The sequence below is a fragment of the Cornus florida genome, unplaced genomic scaffold (genome assembly GCF_030987335.1).
Source record: "Cornus florida cultivar Cherokee Brave unplaced genomic scaffold, ASM3098733v1 CherokeeBrave_3.0.0_Hap2_Chr02, whole genome shotgun sequence".
Classification (NCBI taxonomy): domain Eukaryota; kingdom Viridiplantae; phylum Streptophyta; class Magnoliopsida; order Cornales; family Cornaceae; genus Cornus; species Cornus florida.
The window spans coordinates 41973555-42001189 of NW_026775572.1; the positions used below are offsets into that span (position 1 = coordinate 41973555).

Consider the following 27635-nt stretch of genomic DNA (forward strand, 5'->3'; position numbering starts at 1 on the left):
CAAGTTATAACTCAAAATTTAAGGAAATTTAAGGCATATCATGAACAGTTCCAATTTCCTTATCTATTCATCACAAGCATTTTACAAAATAAATAAATAAATAAAATAATAAAATCATTTAAAATTGAATCACGCATTGTGCATAGTTGGTGTGAGTTGACTCAGTTTAACTATAATTTTTATTTAAGATTACGTGGACAGAAATCAACACCTTCCTCTACTATCTTGAAATGGGGTAACGCAACTTGGTACAAACAGTCCGTTGTAACGTGCTTGCCAAACGAACACTCATCCCAATGCTAGGGTTAAATATAAAATGGAAAAATTATTAAAAAAAATACCCTTGTAGAATTCGTATCATGCATATAACACTCATATGCTACATTTTGTGTGTTTAAGCCCCTAACGTATTTTAAAATGTTACAAAAAAGGACCTACCGTTAGCTGCTATTAAAAAAGAATTGTTAGTCAATCATATGCTACATTTTGTGTGTTTAAGCCCCTAACGTATTTTAAAATGTTACAAAAAAGGACCTACCGTTAGCTGCTATTAAAAAAGAATTGTTAGTCAATCATGAGCATAACTACCCAATCGTTTACAACGAACTCCTTTTCTCACCATCCAATGGAGTGTTAGACTCAACTTTAACAAGCAAGAAAGAGCATTCTTTAAAATATTTGGCCTTAAACAACTATAAAGCCAAACCTCTAGCTCGTATGAACTTGAAAATATCAAACATGTTTGGCCAGAAGAGTGTCATTATATGCTTCAAGAAGGGGGAACCCGCGACCCCTGTCGTTTACTTTAACACATGGAATCCCAGATCACATATGGATTTGCAAGATATAACAAGTTGTATTAAATCATGAAGAAAAGGTGATGCATGTGCTAGGATTAATTTTTTTTATTTTTTTTATTTTTTTTTATTTTTTTATTTTTAAGGTAAGAAATATTAAAAGTTAGATTAATAAATACAGAGAGTCGAAAAAGACTGACACTCCAAATTTCACGGAAGGGACTAATTCACTGAGCTATCGAGACATCTGTTAATTTTTTGAATTTTCAAAGCCTTATTTGGTGATATATTAATTAGTGATTACACAATACAAGTAATACAACCCCCACATTTACCACTTGGCATAGCTTTATCACCGTCTTTCACTTGGGAGATACCAACGACAAGAACTGAATCCTGAATTCACATACAGTTTGGCTAGTACCTTTGTTTCGTGTTTTTTTTGCTTTTGTTAGTGTACTGTAACGAAATAAAAGTACGAAGTATGTTTCGTAATTTTTGTTGTGCTTTTGAATAATACCGAAATGCTTCCAAAATTAAGGCCAAAATTGGAAGTATCAAAATAATGTTTTTGTTTGTTTCCGCATTGTTCAAAAAAATAAAAATTCTTTCTAAAATAACATTTTTAACTAATCATTCAAATTTTCAAACTTGCAACACTTTTTACAAAATATACTTTCATGTTTTTACTTCTAAAAATCTTGTAACAAATTTACGTTACCAAAAAGGCTTCTAAATAGTGTTGAACACACTCTAAAAGTTCAAACGTTGCTTCTACTTCAGGTCGAAGCAAAAGTACAAAGCAACTTTGGTTGCCAAACTGGCCCTAAGTGAAACAATTCTCCTAAATGGATGTCACTTTCACATTCTGCGCAAGAATTAACGCTCTGGTAAGAAATCCTCCCACAATTGGTGAGTTCAATTTTGTTAATTTTTTAATTTCATTTGCGAATTATTAAATTCATAATAATTTCATTCATTGAACTATAAAAAATTACATGTTATACATTTATTATTGGTCAAGTGCAGAAAACGCACCTAATGTATATTTTGCGTAGTACTTTCACCTCCTACTTGAAAACGTGTGCTAAAACACTCTTTTTTTCGTCAAAATTGTGCGAAAACACCCCTTAATAAGAAATCTAACATAAAGTGTTGTTATAATACTCGTTTTGACCTTTTACTCTTTTAAAAATGCCCAAGGGGGTGTGTATGTTAATAATTGCATAGTATAAGGGTGTTATGTGCACATTAATTATATTTAACTCACTTTTAAGAATTTTCTCTCACATTTTCGGGAAAAAAAATTCTTTATACATATTTTTGCTAACATCATTATCTCTCTTAAAAAAAAAAAAAATTGTTGTCACAATTGTTAAATCCCAATTAAATTTTAGGGTAAAGTATAGTCACATGCCCTGAGGTTTGACAAAAGGACACTCAGAGAAATTTTCCTATTTTTTTGGACAAAGACACCCCCTAAAGGTTCAAAAATAGACAAAGACACCCCTTTACATGAGAAATTGACCAAATTACCCTTTAACCGTTTAGGAGACTTTTTTAACTTTACAATTTAATAAATTAGACCAATCTACCCTCATGAACAATTTATACATAAAAAAAAAAAAAAAACTTTATATTGTTCACTTTTTTTTTTTTTTTTTTTTTTTGTTATTTATTTTATAAATGTCTCAACTTCTTAAAAATGTAGACGTCTAAAATAATTTTTTGATCCAATACATATATTTTAAATAAATTATATTTTGTTATTACTTCTTTTCTTTTTCTTTTTCTTTTTTATTTTTAAATTAAGATGCTTAATTCTTTCATCTAAAAAAAGTAAACCTATCTCTTTTCCTTAAAAATAAAAAATATGGTAACAGTATAACTTTATACATCTTAAATTATATATCAAATATTATGCATTTCTGAACATAAAAGGGAGAAAAAATAATAATAAAATAAAGGGAAAAAAATAATAATAATAAAATAAAGGGGGGGGGGGGGAAAAACAAAGGCATGCATAAAGTTATACTGGTACCATATTTTTTTATTTTAAAGGAAAATAGATTGGTTTAATTTTTTTAGATGAAAGAATTAAGCTTCTTAATTTAAAAATAAAAAAGAAAAAGAAAAGAAGTAATAACAAAATATAATTTATTTGAAATATATGTATTGAATAAAAAAATCATTTTATACGTCTATATTTTTAATAAGTTGAGACATTTATAAAGTAAAAAAAAAAAAGTTTTTTTTTTTTTTTTTTTTTACTTTTTTTATGCATAAATTATTCATGAGGGTAGATTGGTCCAATTTATTAAATTGTAAAGTTAAAAAAGTCTCCTAAATGGTCAAAGAGTAATTTGGTCAATATTTCATGTAAAAGGGATGTCTTAATCCATTTTTGAACCTTCAGAAGGTGTCTTTATCCAAAAAATAAGTAAGTTTCCTCTGAGTATCCTTTTACCAAACCTCAAGGGTGTGACTGTACTTTACCCTAAATTTTAATATAATTATTAGTTTTCATTAAATATATAATTAAAAAATTAAATTTAAGATACTTATTTATTATATATAAACAATATACATTTATTTTTTAAAACTTTAGAATTTGAAATAAATTTTCACAAATATATATATATATATATATATATATACACACACACACATATAATATATTCTTTACATAGCAACAAATGGGTATTGATCAATCTTTATTGGAAAATAAATAAATAAATGGGTGTTCAATCACCTATCGTCATCATACTATTTAAATTGCGATAAATCTATGTTCTCAATTAAATCTACCCGTTAAGATCAAAACATTTAAAATAACAATAGTTTATAAAGTGCAAAAAACACCCCTATAATATACTTACAATGCGTATCACACCCCTCATGTACTAAATACCCCCGCTATATACAAAAGGTGTAAAAAACTCCCTACAAGAAAAAATGTATGTATAACAACCTGTATTATACCTCTTATGAGCAAATTGCCCCCTAATCACCAATTTTGACCAAAGATTTTTATAAAAAACCCAAAATGCCTTCCTCTCTCCCGTGGTAGCACTGTCCCTCCCAAAGAATTTGTCAAATGATGTTAGAGCATCCACAATGGAGTCTCTTAAATTAGGCTCTCCGAATTTGCCGCATCAACATTTTTTAATAGTCACGCCAACGTTTTTAATAGCCACGTCAGCATTTTAGAGTCTCCAAATTTTAGTTATCACATATACTCCAATGGTGCGTTTTTGCTCTCAAAAAATATTAATATTTTAATATTTTAATATTTTTAAAATTCTTAATAAATTATTTTTTTCTTAACTTTTCCCTAATGGCTATATTTTCATCTTATATAAACAATCATTTGTTCATTTCATCATCATTATATTTATCTTTATCATTTTAGCAAAATATCAATTCACATCTCCTTCAATTTCGAAATTCCAATGGCTTCCTTATCACACTTTTTCCCTTTTGTTAGGCTCTAATTTATCATCTTCTTCATCATCCTCTTCATCACATAACCTTATTGATGAGTTAATTCATCATAATCAAGATGCCTTTAGTTCGATTTTGAATTCAGTGAACCTAGAGATAGTAGAGCAAGTCTTTAAACTGGGTAAGATCGAGGTAGTACATTCATCATGATCGAAAGGGAAGCCACTGTCAACTAATGAAAGACTACTTTAGCGAGAATTGCAAATATCCACCGGAGTACTTTCACAGACAATTCAGGATGCGACGAGAACTATTTCTTCGTATCCTGAATGATGTTAAAGCTTATGACGACTACTTCATCCAAAAAAGGGATGCAATAGATCGTTTGGGGTTGTCTTTTATACAAAATATGACAACTGCAATATGTATACTCGTATATGGTTGTGCAACCGATCATTGTGACGAGTATATTAAAATCGGTAAGAGCATTACCATTGAAACCCTGATGACATTTTGTAAGGTTGTTGTTGGTGTGTATGGGGAAGAGTACATGTGCCCACCCAACAAAGCCAACATAGCACGACTACTTCGAGAATTGGAGGAGAAAGGATTCTTATGTATGGTTGGTTCTATTGACTGTATGCACTGAGAGTGGAAGAATTATCCGGTGTCGTGGCATGGAATGTACAGAGGACGCATTTATACGCATATGCTCATATTGGAGGCGTTTGCCTCAAAAGATTTGTGGATCAGCTAGCATGCATTCTTTGGAATGCCAGGTTCACACAATGATATTAATGTGCTGGATCATTCTTCGGTATTCAACAGTATCGTCACTGGCTAAATTCCACCAATTAATTTCATTATGAATGGCCATTACCATAGAATGGGGTATACCCTAAGTAGGTAACTTTGATGCGGACCATCCCGCACCCAACTACAACAAAAGAAAAACTTTTTGCTTAAAGACAAGAGGCATGTAGGAAAGATATGGAATAAGCTTTTGGGGTCTTGCAGATTAAGTGGGTAATACGCTAAGACCATTTCATTTTTGGGATAAAGGGGAATTGTGTCTTATAATGAAAACGTGCATCATCCTTCACAACATGATCATTGAAGATGAGCGCCATGCCAATGTTGAAAGATGGACTCCGCCGCCGAAGGAGACAATCTCGATTCCCACTTAAATTCAAAATCTATCGATCTTAACGGCATACATCTATTATCACCAAGTCTAAAGTCGCAACAAAAAGACAAATACACGGTTGATGAAAGATTTAATTGAAAATTTATGGAACCATTTTGGGCAGTGCTTGAAGCTCAACAATGATTAAGTGCCTAAAGCTTCCATCATTTTCGGCGAGCTCAAAGGAGCAAAATCCAGTTCACACCATCAAGTGCCCAGGCAACGACGAAGACACACTCGAGTGTCGGCGAAGTTCAAGATCAGACCGAAGAAGCTCACAGCAATGTTAACCGAGCTTTATACTGTGAAACAGTGGGGGTGGTGACGAAGGTGATGGCTATTGCAGTGAGAGAGAGAATCTGAGGAGCGAGGAGAAAAAATTATGGGAGTATTTCGAACATTTCAACTAAATGTCCTTCTTTACACAAATTAAACAGTAGGGTGTTTTTCGTACCTTTTGTATATAGGAAGGGTGTTTATTGCACTTAGCCCTTTTAAGTAATATTTAAAATGTCTATATAAGGACAATTCAGTCAAACTATAACTTAAATGTGTCATGAGGGACCTATTTGTACCAAATTAAAACTTTAGGGGTGTTATATGTACATGAGGGGTGTGATTCGCACTATAAGCAGACTATAGGGATATTTTCTACACTTGACCCCATTTATTATAGACCGTAATAAACCAAAGAGTTACCTAATACCCATTAAAAACTATTTAAAAGGTGTAGAACTAATATTGAGAAACAATATTAAAAAATGTACGTGTGAATGGATTCTTTCTCTTTATTTCCATTTATCTCTGACTTAATTTACTTTGGATGGATTCTATATATATATATATATATATTTATAATAAAGTAAAATTATAAAATTGAGTTTTAGTTGAAGTAAATAGTTAAAATGAGTTTTAGTTATTTTGTGTGAGAGATACATGAACCAGTTTTGGACCAGATTTTTGGAGCCTCCAATTCCGTTACACCTCAGTATACTGGTTAGGTTTTGGTTTATTTGTGCGTTGGGCTGATTTACATCTTCTTAAATTCAAAAACCTAATTCAATTTTAATATCTGTATGTAGTTAACCAAAATTAAATCGGTAAAGGTGTGATCCATTCATTATGGGTTGTGCCTGGTGTTGTCGTCGCACCAAAGTCTAAAAGTGTGCAAAGAGATGAACTAAGAGTGTGAGTGTGCAATGTGGCCAAGTCTTAATTTATAAAAGTCACTACTACCTCTAACTAAAAATATAGCTAGGGTGAGTAGGGATCGTCCCAAAGGATTGTGGGTGCCTTTGCCATGGAAATAATGTATAAGGCTAGTAGGTCGAGTGATCAAAGATTGGTTGGATTGATTGATTAAGCTATTATGCAAATGAAATTAAAGTAAACAAAATTCAATGATTAATAAAGTAAAGAAAGATATAGAGGGAAGAACTTCGGGTACTAGAGCTCACCACTAAGCTTGACTTCACTAGACACTAGCAATTGTATATTAATGGGGAAATTGACTTATAATTTGTGTGTATGTGTGACATTAATTGAAACTAGGCATAAATGGAAAATAAGCATAGATTGTCAAGCCAAATCAAATGGAAAACACAACCTATCAATTGAGAACAAAATCCATTCAATGAAACTACAATTGATGCACACACAACTATCTAGAAACACGCACCTAATGCATTCATAAGTATAGAACACCAAGGAACAAGAGTAAATTGTCCACCTATCTATGAATTTAAAGTAACTACACTACATCTACACTAAAGACATGAATTTAAACTAAGTAAGCTAAAGGTGTGGTACAATCCATCAAGAAACAAGTGTGAACCATCAAATAAATTGCAAGAGTGTTCAATTAAGCTCTATGTTTTGACCATCTCTAGATTAACTTCATCCATACACATAGACATGCATAAACTCCATTAAATCTAGAGAAAAGCACATGAATCATCCATTCTAGCATACATAGACATATGGTTAGAAGTAGATAATCAATTGAAAGCATTAATCCATACACATCAAGTAGAAACCACAAGATATATATATAAATCCAACATCAAAATATTGTTACAAATAAATTCCAAAAAATATACAAAGAACTAAGTCTAGGAAGCAAACTTAAGGGCTACTCTAGCCCCAAGTAGATGTCTAGCCACCATTGAAGTAGTTACCTAACCCTCAAGGGCTATCTCCATGGTAAGAATGACCTCCTTTTTGATGGAAACTCTAGAAGAATGAAAGAATTCCCAAAAATGTGTAAAGCTCTCTAATCTCTAGCCTCCTCTCCAAGATAAGAAAAATACAAGTTATGTTAAATGTTACAAGTTATGAATAACAACTATACTCTAAAAGTGGTTCTCAATCCTTATATAGGTAAGTCAAATGTCACACCAATGGTCTGGGCTCGTACACCAAGGTCCCTCCAATGATTGTACCGTGGGCCAACTTTTAATGAGCTGGAATCTATTTTTTTTTCGGACTTGAGGAGGTTCGATCGATCAAACTGTGGTGAGATCGATTGAACTTGGCTGAGATCCATCGAATGCTGCAGAGATCGATCATCCTTAGTGGCGCCTTTTTGAATAAAGACAAATCTTTGAGATATTTTTGGATATTTTTGGGAAGAAGACAAAAGTGGTATGTGGGTGGTAGGTGTGGATACGATCAAATCGTTTCATTTGATCTGGGAAATGTTGGATCGATCGAACTTGTTGGATTCTTTTAGATAAGGACAAGGGCTTGGATCCATCTTGAAATGTCTAGATCGATGAACTTTCAATCGATCGAAGAAATTCCGAGATCGATCGAACATGCAGAATTTCCACACTTTGCTTCAATCTGCTTCCACTTTGCTCATTTCTTCTATTCAGCTTGAGTTAACTTCTTTAATGCTCTTTTTTGGTTGAATTGACTTATTTTTGTAATAAGCAACTGAAAAGGGCAATAACACGAAAGTAGTCTAAAACGGAAAAGTAAGATAGATAAAGGTCCTAGAATACTGAAGCTTGTTTAAATTCGCACTTTTCAGCGCTTATCACACCCCCAAACTTAAATATTGCTAGTCCCTAGCAATGAACTACAAAGTAAAGGAATGAAATGAACAATTATACAACTATGAACTAGAAAGCAATAAGTGGATAATGCCACTTTCGTAGGGAATAGGATTGCATTTAGCATATGTAACAAGCCTTGTAAACCCCTAGGTTACCCCTAGTGGATAAGTGAAGTCTCGTGAGGGTTTCAAGAAATGATACCCACAAACATTAAGTTCATTCTTTCAAAAGAGGCACCAATGTTGCAAACAAGCATTGGGAGAAAACTAACTTAAGTATGCAATTTTTCAACCCTTTCCAAACAATCTCCCAAAATTTCAACATCAAGCAAACAAGTATGGTCCTTCACATATCAAGAAAATGATTATGCAAATCAAAACAACTCTAGAATCTTTTTTGAGTGGACCGGCATCAAATATGTTGTTATCTAAGCCAACTAAAGAAATGATCACATCCTTACCCTTAAACTAGCACACAAATCTAATACCGATCATCAAGACAAAGAGTGGACCTTTTGATCGGTTGGTCAATTAACATCAACCTTCGCAATAGCACGAATCATTGTAAAATAGGGCTATTGGTCGGGTAAGTCGAACCACTGGGACTGCGCTAGTCTAAGGCAACCTAAGTGTTTAGAGTCATTCTTAGGATGATGAAGGGGTGTTCATAGAGGTTTTGTTTGTTGTCACTTAAATTAGGAATTCAAAATGCATAAAACACTAATTTGCAAGGAATTTAGGATGAAAAGATTAAGAAGAGGAGACTAGGGAAGTGAATCCGCCTCCATCCCTATACATATGCTAGATTAGACCTAAATTGGGGGAAAAACAACATATGATGGTCAAGACTTACATAGCAACACATGGTTGCCATATAAGTAATCAAGAGGTACATTAGGTCTCAAACAAGTATAATCCATCAAAAGATAAACATGCTTAGACTACCTAACTAAGGTGTAGCTTATACACATTTACTTAAATGAGAGACTATCAAGTTCTTGACAAAATGATAAAGCACATGGAGTTAGAGATTAAGCATACACCATCAAAGGATTTCCTAAGCAATGGTCTATCAAAGTCACCTATCAACATGCCATGAAACCATTTCATAACCTTGCTTCCACTCTCACCATGAAAAACTCAAGCAATATGATTACTCTAAGACATCATCTAAGACAAGATAATCAACTTAAAGAAATCATCCATACATGTATCAACATTCATTACAACAAATGAGGTGCTCTTGGTTATGAAAAGACCATAAAATATACATGGCAAATCCCCAAAATAGACTATCCTAGGACATGCTTACAAGGGAGGGACTTCATCACCTCCCTAGAGAAAGAGTTAGTTACCCATTGCTAAGCTAGAAGAAGGAAGAAGCTCCATCCAAGACTCCATTTTCGTGCTCCTACTGTAGCACTCAAGAACACCCTCCTCCTTGCTCTCTTCTCTCTCCTCTATCTTGCTAGAATATAGGATAATGATATGTGTGGCCTTCCTTGCCTTATCTCCTTCAACAAAGCTCTCTCTCTCCTCCAAAAAAACATCCCCAACCACCTCATAAAGAAGTAAGTAGAAAATGAGGAAACCAATGCACAAGTGGCTGCCAAAATGAGAATTCCCGAAGGCAATTCTGCCCCAAATTCGAGCACTCTAAGCAAGGCCTCGAGCGCTCGAATTTAGTGTAAAAATGCCCATGCTTCACTTGCTCCGCCCAGACCTACTTTGGTTAAACAGCCATAACTTGGCGCTCCGAACTCCGAATGACAAACCGTTTAAAGATTTGGAGAGCTGATTCAGAGCTTTAAAAACTTCATGTTTTGATGAAGACCCAAATCTCAAGTCTGGTTGGTCGAAAATGGGGAGAAAGGCAGTACTTCAGTGCTGCCAGGCAGTTCTGCGCACCTCTGGTAACAAGGCCATAACTCTCTGGTCCGAGCTCCGAATGACGAACTTCTTGAAGATTTGGAAAGCTGATTCAGAGCTCTAAATATTCCATTTTATAATGGAAGTCCAGTTCTCGAGTTTGCAAGGTCAAAATGGTGAGCAAAGTCCTTACTCCACTGCTGCCAGAAATTCAGAATTGTGCCTTTTGATGGCCAAAACTCCACAAAGCCTTGATTTTGCTCCTTTTTTGGCAAATGGACCTGAAAATGCATAAAAACATAGAAATGAAGATAATCTACATAAATTAACATACAACGGACTTTACTAATGCAATTTAGGGCGCTTGAATATATAATATTCGGCGCTTATCACCTTTTATTAAAGATTTATTAATCTAGGTACGTTTATTCTTTTCACTCGATTTTTTTATTTTTTATTTTATTTTTAGTAATCCTAAGGATCAAAGATGGAAGCATGGTGTAATGTGTTAATCTATTAAGCTTTCTAGCGATCCATGAGGTCGAGCATTAGGTCAATGACTCCCAAACCAGACGGCTTTAGGGCATTAGGTGTTCGAACACCCCTAAGGACTTACAAGCTCAAATCAAAACAACCTCCATCTAATCATTTCCCACTTACAAGACAAAAAGGAAGAGGGCCAAAGGTTGATTAGAGATGAGAAAATCCAAAAATTTGGCCCTGCAAATGCAATACACAACTCCCAAACAATCACAAATCCTTCACACAAGCAATCCCATCCTCCATTGATCAAAAATTGAAAGAAAAAGAGGGTAGACACTTACCCAACAATGGAGAACACAAGGCCCATTATTTGTGGTTAATGGAAGATGTGGATGAGAGGTTGATGATGGTGCTTGGGTTAGAGGAGAGTGGGGAAAAAGGTGGAGGAGGTGAAGGTGGGTTTGCATGGGGTGATGAGGTTGAGGGTGGTTGGGTTGTGAAGTTGGTGGAGGAGAGGGGTTGGCAGCCGAGGAGAGGAGATGAGGTTGAGTGAGAGTGGTGGGCTGGGGTTTTAAAAGGGAGAGAGAGAGAGGCTTGGTTCGAGCACTCGAAGGGTGCCTTCGAGTGCTCGAAATAGGGGCAGTGGCCTCGGCTGGTTGTTGTGTGAGAACTCAAGCAAGTGCGAGCACTCGAAGCTTGGCTTCGAGTGCTCGAAAATATAGCAGAGAGGTGAGGGGAACTTTGTGCATGAAAATGTAGGTTGTGGGGTGGCTTGGGGTTGGCATGGAGTGGGTTGTTAGAGAGTTGGGGTGGTGGATGGAGATGCCGAGAGGGTGGGTTTGATGGGTTGAGGTTTGCCGAGAGAGATGAGGAAGGTTGGGGGGTTGATGGTGGTGAGTTATGGGTTGCATGCATGGTGGGATGAGATGAGGGTGGTGAAGTGAGGTTGATGGTGGTTGAATGGTGTGAGGCCGAGAGGGATGGTGGTTCACATTTAGAGCACTCCAAATGGGAGCTAGAGTGCTCTAAATGAAGGCAGTAGCTTGGGATGAGATTGGTTCACATTTAGAGCACTCTAAAATGGAATTAGAGTGCTCTAAATACAAGCAGCAGCCTCGGAATGATGGTGGAGAAGTTTGGAGCAATCCAAATGGAAGCTAGAGCACTCCAAACTTGGGCAGTGAGCATGCAAAATTGGTGTGGTAATTTGGAGCAATCTGAATGGGATTTGGAGGGCACGAAATTGGCTCAGTAGGCTAGGGGGTGAGCTCGGCTGTGAGGACTGAAGCAATGAGTGAAAGGGAAAACATGCAAGACAGTGAGCACCATAGAAGTTGAATTTGTTGCAATGGAATATGGAATGTGAGCAACATGGAAATGGAAGTTGTTCAAAATGGAGTCCATGCATGGAAATTCAGTGGCTTGAAGATGAAAGAATGCATGCAATGAATGCATGCAATGAATTTTAATGTAGGGAAAATTTTTGAAGCCTTGCAAGAGAATTCCAATCCAATGCATGGATGGAAAATTTTTGAAACTTAGCACTTTATCTCTAAAGCATGGAAAAAATTTTAAAATTTGCAAATTCAGTCCATTCCACTGCATGGATGGAAAATTTTTGGAAAAATTGTCGAATTGCTCAACATTTCTAATGCCTAGATGAAAAATTTTCAAACTTTGCATTTCATCTCCAATGCATGGAAAATTTTGGGGAACCATGATCCAACAATGCGTTGAAAATGAGAGGTTGTGCACATGAGTTGCATGCCAAAGATCCTATGAACTTGCTCGAAAGCGATGGAAATTTCCGGGAATGAAAATTAGAGCTGAGAAGGTCTAAGAGGCCAGTCTAAAATTGCGGAACGCAACTGAAGATCATTTCAGAAAAATCAAATTTTTGGCTTTTCTAAACCATTTCCCAGAAAATTTCAAGGCACGAGCAATTTGAGAAGGTAGGGAAGCTTGGAACATCAAAAGAATTTCTTCCCTTGCTTTGCTAAATTTAATGTCGATAGCTAGACGAACCAGGATCAGGATCCATTGGAGAGATGGATCCTTAACGCTCCGTATGCAACTTGCCTCCTTCATATGGTCTGAAACTTAGATCAATGAATGGTGAGGGATATTGATCCTTCCGAAGAGAAACAAGTTTGGCCTTAGAGGATTTGAGCATCGCTTTTAATCTCACTTCTTTTATTTTCAGATTTAAGCAAAGGTGTTGCTTGTTCGAGATTATGGAGGCTCGTTGAATGTCATTGTTTTGACTAACAATGGTAGGATCATGACCTTCCATATTTGCAATCTCCAAGTCATATACCTCATTGTACTCAAATGGTTTGTTCACAGGTTGAGTATCATGGACAATGATTCTAGATTGGGCTGGAATGATTGGAAGAATTTTCAGCAACTTGTCAACATTCTCCTTACCTTTGTCCGGTGGTTCACCCTCAAAATGTTGAGGTAACTCCGGTGAAGAAATGGAAGGAGATGGACAATCCCACGATAGAGATGGATTTGGTGCTTCCCATAAAGGAGAGGAAAATGGTGATGGAATATCAAGCAAGGAGTTGACTTCCCGAATGGATTTGTCCACACCAAAATCCTCAAAATCAAAAGGGACCAAGCAAGCATGTAGGGGATCCTCCGTTGAAGGAGGTGGGATTGGATTTTGAATGTGTTCATCAGCAATAGTGATTTCAAAACACTCATTGTCATCTGAAGGAAGTTGCACAGCATTGAAGATATTGAGCTTAACATTCATATTCCCAAAAGAGATATCCATCAATCCGGATCTACAGTTAATGGAAGCATTAGCTGTAGCTAGAAAAGGACGTCCGAGAATTATGGGAATGTGTTTTCTTGGATCATGGACTGGTTCCGTATCAAGAACCACGAAGTCTACCGGGAAGTAGAATTTGTCCACTTTTATGATCACATCTTCAATAATTCCCCGTGGTTGCTTAATAGATCGATCAGCAAATTGCAACACTATCGGAGTTGGCTTTAGATCTCCCAAACCAAGTTGTAGGTAAACCGAATATGGAATCAAATTCACACTAGCTCCTAAGTCAAGGAGGGCCCTCTCGATTTTGTTGTCACCAATGACACAAGAGATTGTGGGGGCACCCGGATCCTTATACTTCGGAGGAGTGCTGTGCTGAATGATCGCACTAACATTTTCGGTTAACCTCACTTTCTTTGGTAAATGACTTCTGGAAGTGCGCTTTTGAGTGCACAAATCCTTAAGGAATTTTACATAGGGAGGAATTTGCTTGATAGCATCCAAGAGAGGAAGATTGATCTTTACTTGCCTAAAGACCTCCCACATGTCTTGAATTTTGCAATTCTTATTCCCAAAATGTGTCGACTCTTGAAGACGTTGAGGGAACGGAGCTTTTGGCTCATAAGTAGTTTCCACATTTGGGGTGACATGCGTGGGACTTCCGTGAATGGTATTTGGACAAGAAGAACTTGGATTTGGACTTGAAGAGCTTGAATTTGGATTTTTCAACGGAGGGTTTTTCTCACTTGTGTCTCCATCAACCTTGTTGTCAACCACTCTACCACTCCGAAGGGTGGTGATAGCTTGAACTTGTTCATGAGTCGGCCCACTCGGAGGAGGGGTTTCATCAATCACATGCATTCCTCTAGGATTTTCAAATGGTTGAGCGGGAAGCTTACCCTTGTATTTTTGAAGAAGTTGGTTCACTTGGTTAGCTATTTGTCCCATTTGATTTTCGAGCCTAGCTATGGATTGAGTATGGGAGTGAACCATTTGGAGAGTAGGTTGCAAGGATGTCAAGAGATGCTTGTTGGAATCTATGATTTGCTTGTTTAATGATTCCATCATTTGCACATTTAATGATTCCATCATTTGCTTGTTTGCAGCCACTATCTCATCAATTGGATTCACAGGAGGTTGAGTGGAGACATTTGGATTGTATGGAGGTTGGTAGCTTGAAGAGGCTTGGAAAGGCCTACCTTGATATTGAGAAGAGGGCTGATTTTGAGGCCCTTGATTTTGAAGTTGGGAATTTTGTGGGGCTTGTTGCCTCCACGAAAAATTCAGATGGTCTCGCCAACCCGGATTGTAGGTGTTGGAATATGGATTGTTCCCGGGCCGTGAGAACATGGCATTAGCTTGCTCTTGGTTGGGATTGGGAAATTGCTCCGGTGTGGGGCAATCTTCCGAGAGATGAAATGGACTATTACATGAGGCACAAACCGAACTTGCCGAATTTTGAGACACTGAAGGAGGAAGATGTGGTGCCATCAATTGGTAGAATTTATGAGCTATGGCATCCACTTGAGATGATTCCTCCCTTATTGATTTTTGTTGACAAGGATTGGTGTTCTTTGGAGTGGTTGAGGTCGGAGCCCTACGAGAATTGTGTTGAAGTGAATTTTCACTCAAATTCTCAAGTAAGGTCCAAGCCTCATTCGCATTCTTGGACATGAACATCCCACCACAAGAAGAGTCAACCATAAATCTATGGGTGTCGGTCAAACCGGCATAGAAAGCTTGCACTAATTGCCATTTTGGGATCAAATGATGAGGACATTTCCGAAGAAGATCTTGTAGCCTTTCCCAAGTCTTATGGAGTTGTTCTCCATCAATTTGAGAAAAGCTTAGAATGGAACGCCTCATTTGGTTGGTTTTACTCACCGGATAATACTTCTTAAGGAATTCTTGTTGCAATTGAGCCCAAGAAGTAATAGAGTTGGGAGCGAGGGAGTTCAACCAATATTTTGCCCTATCCTTTAGGGAGAATGGGAAAAGATGGAGATGAAGTGCATTGTCCGGAAAACCTCTCAACCGGATGGTCGAACAGATTTCAAGGAACTCATCAAGATGCTTATATGGATCTTCATTATCAAAGCCATGAAATGATGGAAGCATTTGAATGGTACTAGACTTGATCTCATATTGAGCGGCATCGATGTTTGGCATCACTATGCAAGATGGAGAAGCATAGGTGGTAGGGATGAAATGATCTCTAAGAGTCATTGGCTCGATATTAGGAATTTCAGCCCTTTCATTCCCCGGATTTCCTACGTTATCCCCCATTATATTGAATTCAGTTCCAAGGTCCCTTATAAGAGTGGGTTCCCTAAGGTTCCGTCTAAGAGTTCTTTCAAGAGAGTTAATATCAATGGGAGAATCGATTGTGGGTAAGGAAAGTGACCTACGACCGAACATCAACAACAAAACATATACTCAACAAAGCAATTCATCAACCACAACTCCACATACGATGTTCCCTTTCTCCTCAATTATCAAGACAGAAAATGTAAATGGCCACGACAAGGACCGATGCTTGAATACAAAATATAAACAAGTTAAGAGCCTCGACAAGGGCTTCACAACTAAATTAAACACATACACAATATTCACAATGCGAAACTAGAAGTCAAGAGACTTACCTGGGGTCCTCTAGACTTACAATTTGCTAGCAATCCCACGGCGAGCTTCGAGTCCCTAGAATCTTACAACACGAAGATGATCAAAACATACAAGGAATATTCACAAGACACAATATGCACAATCAGACTAAATTTAACCCTAAACTTTGGTTGCTAAACCGTTTGCAGTCCCCGGCAACGGCGCCAAAAATTGATCGGTTGGTCAATTAACATCAACCTTCGCAATAGCACGAATCATTGTAAAATAGGGCTATTGGTCGGGTAAGTCGAACCACTGGGACTGCGCTAGTCTAAGGCAACCTAAGTGTTTAGAGTCATTCTTAGGATGATGAAGGGGTGTTCATAGAGGTTTTGTTTGTTGTCACTTAAATTAGGAATTCAAAATGCATAAAACACTAATTTGCAAGGAATTTAGGATGAAAAGATTAAGAAGAGGAGACTAGGGAAGTGAATCCGCCTCCATCCCTATACATATGCTAGATTAGACCTAAATTGGGGGAAAAACAACATATGATGGTCAAGACTTACATAGCAACACATGGTTGCCATATAAGTAATCAAGAGGTACATTAGGTCTCAAACAAGTATAATCCATCAAAAGATAAACATGCTTAGACTACCTAACTAAGGTGTAGCTTATACACATTTACTTAAATGAGAGACTATCAAGTTCTTGACAAAATGATAAAGCACATGGAGTTAGAGATTAAGCATACACCATCAAAGGATTTCCTAAGCAATGGTCTATCAAAGTCACCTATCAACATGCCATGAAACCATTTCATAACCTTGCTTCCACTCTCACCATGAAAAACTCAAGCAATATGATTACTCTAAGACATCATCTAAGACAAGATAATCAACTTAAAGAAATCATCCATACATGTATCAACATTCATTACAACAAATGAGGTGCTCTTGGTTATGAAAAGACCATAAAATATACATGGCAAATCCCCAAAATAGACTATCCTAGGACATGCTTACAAGGGAGGGACTTCATCACCTCCCTAGAGAAAGAGTTAGTTACCCATTGCTAAGCTAGAAGAAGGAAGAAGCTCCATCCAAGACTCCATTTTCGTGCTCCTACTGTAGCACTCAAGAACACCCTCCTCCTTGCTCTCTTCTCTCTCCTCTATCTTGCTAGAATATAGGATAATGATATGTGTGGCCTTCCTTGCCTTATCTCCTTCAACAAAGCTCTCTCTCTCCTCCAAAAAAACATCCCCAACCACCTCATAAAGAAGTAAGTAGAAAATGAGGAAACCAATGCACAAGTGGCTGCCAAAATGAGAATTCCCGAAGGCAATTCTGCCCCAAATTCGAGCACTCTAAGCAAGGCCTCGAGCGCTCGAATTTAGTGTAAAAATGCCCATGCTTCACTTGCTCCGCCCAGACCTACTTTGGTTAAACAGCCATAACTTGGCGCTCCGAACTCCGAATGACAAACCGTTTAAAGATTTGGAGAGCTGATTCAGAGCTTTAAAAACTTCATGTTTTGATGAAGACCCAAATCTCAAGTCTGGTTGGTCGAAAATGGGGAGAAAGGCAGTACTTCAGTGCTGCCAGGCAGTTCTGCGCACCTCTGGTAACAAGGCCATAACTCTCTGGTCCGAGCTCCGAATGACGAACTTCTTGAAGATTTGGAAAGCTGATTCAGAGCTCTAAATATTCCATTTTATAATGGAAGTCCAGTTCTCGAGTTTGCAAGGTCAAAATGGTGAGCAAAGTCCTGACTCCACTGCTGCCAGAAATTCAGAATTGTGCCTTTTGATGGCCAAAACTCCACAAAGCCTTGATTTTGCTCCTTTTTTGGCAAATGGACCTGAAAATGCATAAAAACATAGAAATGAAGATAATCTACATAAATTAACATACAACGGACTTTACTAATGCAATTTAGGGCGCTTGAATATATAATATTCGGCGCTTATCACCTTTTATTAAAGATTTATTAATCTAGGTACGTTTATTCTTTTCACTCGATTTTTTTATTTTTTATTTTATTTTTAGTAATCCTAAGGATCAAAGATGGAAGCATGGTGCAATGTGTTAATCTATTAAGCTTTCTAGCGATCCATGAGGTCGAGCATTAGGTCAATGACTCCCAAACCAGACGGCTTTAGGGCATTAGGTGTTCGAACACCCCTAAGGACTTACAAGCTCAAATCAAAACAACCTCCATCTAATCATTTCCCACTTCTCACCTTTTGGGAGAAGTCCTCACTTTTTTATTACTTTTGCAAACTTTTGTTTTTGTTTTTTTTTGTTTTTAGCATTTAATTATTAACTTAGAGTTTGGGCCCTCCACCTTTTGACGCGAGAAAATCCCGGCTACTCAATGAAAAGGGTTTGTTATCCACTTTTGTCAAAATGAAAGCTTTCAATGCACTACTAACCCAATTGGGATATAATCAATTCAATAATCAACAAAGCATGTACCCCACAAATGAATGCTAGTGTGCGTCTGTGCTAGTGTAGAATCCTAGAGTGAATCTCAAAGCAATCACAAAATCAAGATGATGTGGACCACAAATGTAAGGAAGATATCAATTTTTCAAAAAAATTACTTATAAATGGCATCCACAAGGCATACAAGGATTATTTGACTCTCAAGTCAAGCAATTTTTAAATTTTAAGCAACATAATCTTTAAAAGATCAAAATCATAACTAGTCATGGACCGATCATAGAAAATCCCTCAAATACACAAGTTATGATCAAAATTTTGAATTGAAAGCAAATACTGTAACAACACCCATTACCCCCAAACTTAAATGGCACAGTGTCCTCAATGTGCAAAGAGAACAAAGGAAAGAGTGTACTAGTGTGGCTATGGCAAAGAATGGCCAGGACAAAAGTATCCAAAGTGGGTGGTATAACCCCCCCAAACTTGGGATTAACTGTGGTCCTGAAAAGATGGCACTGGGAGAAAAGCTGATCAGATAACAAAGGGGACAATAATGGTGCACAGTGGACATGCAAGTGTAAATGGGATAATAAATGAACTAATGAGAGAGGAAAGGGTGGTCCTGAAAAATTCGGGCAGCACTCTCTCACTGAAGTCACTGGGATGCACCTGATAATGGAGTTAGTCAGAGACAGATATATCAATAGAAAAATATGACATCCAAAAGATCATGCATAAATAGGAAAATAAAAACAGTATATGGTACATCACAATAATAGGGCCGACAAACTGGCTGCAAAAATATCACAACAGTATCAAAAGAGCAGTAATGTATCACAGATATAATGGAATAATGAAATAGAGGAATATAGATCAGGCAGATGAGGTTGGGCGAGTGGGGCATGATCCCCTGATATCTCTGGATATGCCCTGTAGCACAGCTAATATATCGGAGCAGAGTGTAGTTACATCTGTGCTAAGAGATACTACATCTGACCGAAGAGATACAACTGCGTCCTCCAAGGTCTGGATACGCTCTCCTAGGCCAGGTGCCTGAGCTGGAGCCTCAGGGATGACCGGATCATGACACTGTGGTACATTCTGAGCCTGCTCCTGAAAATGAAATGGTAACCCTGCCAGAGAGTGATGTGGGATCTCTTCTGCTCGAGGCCCTCGCTCTAAGTCAATGTCCATATGTACTGCAACCGCCGGTGTGACTGTTGGATCATCTGCTACTGGCTCTGCTGCTGCTACTGCTGCTGCCATCTCTTCCTCCTCAAGCTCTTCAGCTGCTAGAACTGCGTCATCCACCAAACTCTTAATAAGAGCATTGTAGCTCTTATTCCACTACTTCTTACCATAATGGCAAGCTGACGAGCCCCTTTCTAATGCGTTTAGAAAACATAATTTTTAATGCGAGAGGTCGCTTTGCAAAGTCAAAATATGAATGTGGTTTCGAAAACTTTTCTAGTCAAATTTACATTTATAAAAACCACTACTTCAACTCTAATGTATCAATTGATTGCAAAAGATAGAGATTAGTTGATTAAACTAAGATGCAAGGAAATTAAAATGCAATTAAAGTAAACTAGTAAGAGATAGGGATTTAAGAGATATGAAGAGAGGTCTTAGGGTGTTGGAATCACCACTAAGCTCATGTAATTAACCACTTGCTTTCCATTAATGGGGAATACATTCTTGTGAACAAAATGCAACTACCAATTGCAATATTAAGCATGGACCAACAAATTCAATAATGTATTGTCTACCTAACCAACAAATAAACTAAGTGTAGCACAACCCATCAATTCAAAGTATGACCCATCAAACTAGTCACAATTGTAGCACACATCAGTCTAGAGAATCATGGAATTTGCAACAATAAGCAATGGAATATCAAATCAAGTATAGATTGTCTACCTACCTACAAGCATGAATTAAATTATAGAACAACCCATCAAATATAAGAATAATCCATCGAATTAATTGACAAGCCCATCTAATAAAACTCATGTCTAGCAATCACTAGATCCTTAATTAATTACATATAAACATGCAACCAATATAGAGAAACTAGTGTAGAGATTAATTCCCAAATAATCACACATAAGACAACATGTAATCAAATAGAAAATCAATAGAAAGAATTAATCCATATGAATCATGTAAGAAATAATTCCTAATTTAATCACATATAAACATGTAAATAAACTAGAGAATTAATAGGAAGAATAAAACTATAGAAATCATAGAAATATACCAAGATTCATTAAATTCACAAGGCTAGAACACTAATCACAACAATATATATAAATCCCCAAAAATAGAAATATAAAGGTTTAGATTACACAAGACTTAGGGCTCATCCAAGCCCTAAGTGTAGATCTAGCCAATTATGGAGGAGATAGATGTGGTCATGAAACCCTCAAGGGCATGCTCCAAACATGGCTCCATCTTCTTCTTCTTCTTCTTTGAAGCTCTAGAGAGAGAGTATGTGGATCTAGAGATATGTTCTTGAGATGTGCCTCCACTTCCCTCTTTTCTTTTAACCCTAATCTCTAACTTTTCTAGAGAGAGAAAGTGAAATTACAATGTAAAAATAAAATGATAAAAAGCTCTTTTACAAAATGGGTCATTGATGAGCGCTGAAAAGTGCATATTTAAACCCCTTAAGCTTAGGCATTCTAGTACCTTTATCTATCTTACTTTACCATTTTAGATTGATTTCGTATTATTTCTATTTTCAGGCACTTATCCCAAAAATAAGCTAACTCAGCCAAATAAAAGCTAAATTGAAGCAATTCTGGGATTAAACAAAGAAAAGAGTAAAGTGGAGAAAGAAAGAAGCAAATGAAACCAAAGGTGGGAAGCAGCAAAGTTCAATCGATCCAACTCCAAGGTTCGATCGATCGAACACTGATCGATCTCAGCACTTCAAGATAGATCCAAGCTTTGACCCAAAAGCAAAAAGCTCAAAGTTCGATCGATCCAACACCACCCTTCGATCGATCGAACACTTTTGTCCTTATTCAAATGATTGATCCTATCCACAGCTGTACTACCCACTAACCACTTTTGTCATTTTCCTAAAAATATCTCCCAAAATATCTCAGATTTGTCTTTTCCCAAAGAGCTCAACCAGTTGGATCAATCCAGCCTAAGTTCGATGGATCTTAGCCAGTTCAATCCATCCAAGTCCAAGGTTCGATCGATCGAACTTCCTCTAGTGCGAAAAAGTTAAATTTCCATCTCATTGAAAGTTGTCCTTTATCTAATCATTCGGGAAAATTGTGTGCACGACCCCAGCTCATTTTGGGTTTCATTTGACCTACCTATATAAGGATAAGGATTGCTTTTTACAAAGGGAGCTAATATCATTTTCATATTATCTCTTGGAAAGCAAGCTTAGAGGAGGAGAAGGCTAGAGACACCATTGGAGTTCTTCATCAACAAGGAGCAGATTTCTTCCATGGAGTTAGCCCTTGAGGGTTGGAGCAACATCACCATGAGTGGCTAGACATCTTTTTGGGGCTAGAGTTAGCCCCAAACATGCTTTCTATATCTTAATCTTGTGTATTATTGAGGGATTAGTGTTGTAATTAATGTTTTGACACTTTTACATATATAAATCTTGTTTATTCAATGATTTATGTGGTTTAATGTTTCCAATTGATCATTTCATTCTACCCATATGTCTATGTATGCTAGAATAGATGTTTATGTGCTTGTCTCTAGATTTTGTGTTATTGATGCATGTCTATGTGTATTGATGCTCTAGATTTGGAGATTGTCAAAACATAGTGCTTAAAGGAATGCTCTTGTGATTCTCTTGATGGTTCATACTTATTCCTTAATGGATTATGCCTATCCCCTAGTTTATTTTCATGCTAGTAGTGTAGATGTAGTGTAGTTGTAGTGTAGTGTTAAATAGGAGGACAATCCATGCTTGTTGTTTGATGATCCAACCTTTTGAATGCAAGTAGCATATGTCTCTAACCTTGTGTGTATTTGGATTGTGAGCTTAATGAAAGGATTAATGACTTGTTTTGATCTATTATGCCTTTCACATGTTGTTTAGACAATATATGCTTCATTGCTTAGATATATTGTGCCTTTCACATGATGTTTAGACAATACTTGCTTAACTAGTCATCCTTGTTTGTTGAATGAACCAAACACACACACACACACACCAATATTGTAACACACCATTTGCCCTCATTAGTCACTTGTCAATGGTATAGAAATGCATTGCTTGGTGAAGTAGTGGCTTCTATAAATGTAGAACTCTTGGCCCTCGCCTTAAATCGCACACTCTTAAGCTTATGGTAAGACGACGACCATAGTTTTTGGCGCTGTTGCCGGGGATTGATTGATTTGATTTGGCAACGTCAGAATTGTGGAATCAATTAGGATTAGTACTCATTTGATCATGTCTTTACTTTATTTTTATTTTTCTTTTTAGTTACTTATTGAGTTGTTCTTACTTAACTAGGTGCATTGTTGGAGAGGAAGCAAGCAAAGGAGCATTCAAGCTAAACAAGCAAGGAAAAAAGCTAAAAATTTAAAAAATTTGCTAAGCTAAGCTTTAAATTTAGAGTTGAAGTGCTAAAGGACCTTTGTGAGACTTTCTTTACTCAATCCCTTAGTTAAATCGTCGGCTCGCATGGAGGCTTGTTTTTAATTATTCTTTGCATCATTGTTGTCAAAACATGGGAGTATGAATCAAGTGTTTGTGGAAGAAGTCTAATTGCATTGTTATGAAGGCATAGTGTTATTGATCATATCATTATTGCAACATAACACTCTTCTAAAGTTTAAGGACCCTGGTTCACCCACTACATCATGCATTATTGATCATATCATTAATCGGGCACTTCTTGACTTAGGGGCAAGTGTTAACCTTCTCCCATACTCGATTTATGTCAAATTGTGCCTAGGTGAATTAAAACCAACGTCGGTAGTTTTGCAACTTGCCGATCGATCCATTAAGAAGCCTAGGGGTATAATTGAGGATGTTTTGATAAAGATTGACAAATTCTTCTTCCCGGTTGATTTCGTTGTCATTGACAGGGAACCGGTCCCCAATCCTAAGAGCAAATTCCCGTTATCCTTAGCCGTCCCTTCTTGGCAACCGCTAATGCCAACATCAATTGTAGGATGGGGATAATGAAGATTTCATTTGGCCACATGAAGGTGAAGTTGAATATCTTTAATCCCACACCCAATTCATTTGACAAATATGAATGAGAGGTTAATGTTGTAGATAAATGTCATGATCTTCAATGTCAAGGAAATGAGCTTTTGTGTAAGACCAAAACTTCCAAAGGATCATCTTCAACCTTGCATTCTCAAAGTCTTGTTTCAAATTCTTGCTTTGAAAGGGCATGGAAGCCCAAAGGTTGTGATTGCATAGACAAAGGATCAAAAGTTTCTTTTGAGCTTAATCCAACAAGTTCTTCAAAGAACCATTTGTTGGGTGGAGTTCAAAGCATCTATCACCCCAACAAGGAGGGGATGCATTCTAAGATCTTTGATCTGGGCTAAAAGAGTCCAATGTCTTGCTAGAGACTTTAAAGACTAGCAACAACATCTTGTAGGGTGTCAAAACCCTATTCCTCCCTCATTTCTATCTTTCATTTCATTTCTTGTGAAGTCTAGATACTTGTTTTTGGTTCATATGCATTGATAGGAACTTTGGTGAGGATTGCATGAGCTTTCATGTCATTATTGACCATTCTGCATAGTTCGATCGATCTCAAACCTGAGTTCGATAAATCGAACTCTATTCTACATCCAACACTTAGAAAAATTTTTGACCTACATCAACCTGCATCCAAATCACCTCTCTGTCCCATTGTTCGAACTTATTCTTAGATCGATCAGGAGACCTTCGATTGATCCAACTTCCAAGTTCAATCGATCTCATGATTCAACACTTAGAAAATAGCCTGTATAAACCTGCATATTTCACCTCTCTCTATTTCATCGATCGAAACATTCCAAGATCGATCTGAAGTTCTTCGATCGATCCAACTTCCAAGTTCGATTGATTTTCAAGTTCCAATACTTAGCCAAATTTCTGAGCCAAAAACCTGCATATTTTTACTCTCTATCTGATCGATCGAGCTCTTGTTTCGATCGATCTCAGTTCTTCATTTCATTGTTTCGACTTTGTTTTGACTTTTCGAATTTAAAAAAAATCCAAAATACTTTCATTTTTATTTTATTTTGTTTAATTTTTATTTCATTTTATTTTATTTTATTTTTCAAAAAGTTTTCCAAAATTCAAAAATATTTTAATTTATTTAGTTTTTAATTATTATTGATTATTTTAAAAAAAAAAAAAACCAAAAATATTTTATTCTATTTTATTTTATTTTACAATTTTTAATTTTAATTCTAATTTTAATTTTAGTTTTGCATTTTTCAAAAATTTCAAAAATCCAAAAATAGTTTGAGGAGAGTTCATCAAAGTTCGATCGATCTCAGTTGAAGTTTGATCGACCAAACTCTGTCGGAAATGTTTTTAAAATAGACCTGTAGGGTCTCAAGATCAATCATTTAGATCGATCCAACCCTCCAAACCCCAACCCTTCTTCGTCGCCATTGTGCAATCTCATCTCCCTCATCTCCGGCGAATTCTCCGGCGAGATCTAAGTGCCAATCTCTCTCTCCCTTCTCGGATTCATTTTCACTCGTTCATATCTCCACTTCTCTCATCGATTTGGGTAAGATTCGAATCCATCCTCTATGATTCAAGCTTCAACCTCGTGTATACATGACTTAGATGTTGCATCCATGCTTTACTTGTTGCATCTATGATATTGAGATGATGAAACCATCATTTTTGAAGCTTTGAAACACTGTGTACATATATATATATATATGTTTTTTTTATGTATTTGTGTATTCCGATTTAAATTGGGAGTTTGGGCTTTGAAAAGTGATGGAATTGATTGATTTGTCGTGTTGATGGGCCCACGAACATGTTCTTGTGGGCCCCGGGCTTCCAAGTCACAGATCTGTGACTGTTTACATTCGTTGCATAGTTCAATCGATCGAACTTGTATCTCAGATTGATCTTGAGAGATCGATCGAAATCATGTCTCAGATCGATCGAAGTTGTGAGATCGATCTCATTTATTTTCGATCGATCCAACTTTTGTGATCGATCTCACTTATTTTTCTGATCGATCGAACTTTATAGATCTCACGTACACACTTCATTCTTCATTCCTTATGTTCATGCTATCTTATATATGCCCAATGTCTGTGACATTCTGCATTGGATGCAATTCATACTTACATTGTTTAGCATGTTTTATATCCTGCCACTTGCATAGATTCATGTCATATCTGTTTTATCTATTTTACTTGACATACATGTTTCTATATTGTACTTAAAATTTCTTATTCTAGCACTAACTCCCATTGCAACTTTTTCTTTTTCTTTTTGCAGGCCATGGTTAAGAGGAAAACCGTTGCCAACAGGCAATATGGGCCTCAGCGCCATATCAGACCTAGGACAGAGGTGCCAGCAGAGCCCTCTTATGTACAGGAAGAGCCAACACAGGCTACCCTACCTCAGTCACCATCTCACGAGGCTGAGGCAGAGGCTGATCATATTTCATCCACCTCTGCGGCTCATCCTGTATTTACTCCATCACCATCTCCACCACATACTGACGCTGAGCATTCACCAGCACTACGCCAGCCAACTCAGGAGCGTGATAGGCCCGTGCCTAGATATGCGCATATAGGGGTCGAGCATGAGTAAGTGTTCGACACGGCCTTTTTCTCCAGATCGGTACTGACCTGATCCATTTACCATGACATCATTCAGAGGGGCCTGGCAGCTATTCTTGCCCCAGTCACAGAGCCAGTCTACCCGCGGCTGGTACGGTTGTTCTACCAGAACCTCCGACTAACCCCGCGTACCACAGCAGAGCTGGTCACTTCTGTAGATGGCTATTAGATCACCATCACAGTGGACTCACTAGCCCGCTCTTGCCACTGCCCACACCGCTGTCCTCCAGAGCTTCAAAAGACATATCCGAGGCTATACAGACCTTCATATGCCAACATGGCAGTTTTTCTTAGAGGTCACCATGCCAGTGGCGAGACCTTCGCCACCCGGACATTCCTTCCATACGACCTGTGGTTTATTGATTTCGTGCTCTTCCGGAATATTTACATGGCAGGGCACAAGATTCAGATGAGGGGGGATTATTTGACAGCCCTCTACGCCTTCTACACCGGGCACTGGGTGTCCATTCCCGCGCTCATCTGGAGCGTGATGAGGAAGCTATATGACGAGTACATCAGCAAGGAGACGCCCTGACGGGCTAAGTCTCTCCAATTCAGCCACCTCATCACCTAGATTCTTATAGACTAGCGCTACCCTATTCATCCTCGGGAGCACCCCGAGAGAGGTTCCTGTCACTTTCTGAAGAAGGACTGGACTAAGAGCTACAACGCCATTATTACTAGACTGCAGGACCATGCAGTAGTGGCTGCAGAGGAGCTAGAGGCTGAGGAGGAGGCACAGGCAGGGGCATAGGCAGCAGTAGAGGCAGCAACAGTAGATCCCGCAGCGGACGACGCACCAGTCGATCCAGCTGCTGAGCATATAGATATTGACTTAGAGCGCCCTGCAGATGACACAGAGCAGTACTCTCCAGCTGGGTCACTCATTCACGAGTAGGAGCAGACTCAAGAGTTTTCTTCTGACTCTTCTATACCTGAGGCTCCAGATCTGACCCCCGGCTTTGGAGTACCCCTGCAGACTCTTGAGGATGCTGTTGTTTCCATACGAGCTGATCTTACAGCCCACAGAGATGATTTAGCTGCCTTCCGCACGGATGTCGCGACCATGTTCTGAGATCTATCCAGAGATATTCGCGGAGCCCGACCTGCCCGTCCTACCTCATCCTCCTGAGTTCCCAATTCCTTCTATCTCATG

At 37.6% G+C, this 27635-nt stretch overlaps 1 protein-coding gene across 1 annotated transcript; it reads left to right on the forward strand.

The window, feature by feature from the left end:
- The first annotated feature begins 4476 nt into the window (after positions 1-4476).
- On the forward strand, positions 4477-5085 carry LOC132296119 (uncharacterized). The gene is made up of 2 exons (XM_059794357.1): positions 4477-4879; positions 5021-5085. Exons 1-2 carry the CDS (start codon positions 4477-4479, stop codon positions 5083-5085), a joined length of 468 nt encoding a protein of 155 aa, XP_059650340.1.
- The last annotated feature ends 22550 nt before the right edge of the window (positions 5086-27635 follow it).

Bases quoted from the DNA above. Each gene is read 5' to 3' on its own strand.
- LOC132296119 (XM_059794357.1), top strand. From the start codon at position 4,477: ATGAAAGACTACTTTAGCGAGAATTGCAAATATCCACCGGAGTACTTT. The intron at 4,880-5,020 runs GTATGCACTGAG...TTGGAATGCCAG, and splicing joins TATGGTTGGTTCTATTGACT to GTTCACACAATGATATTAAT.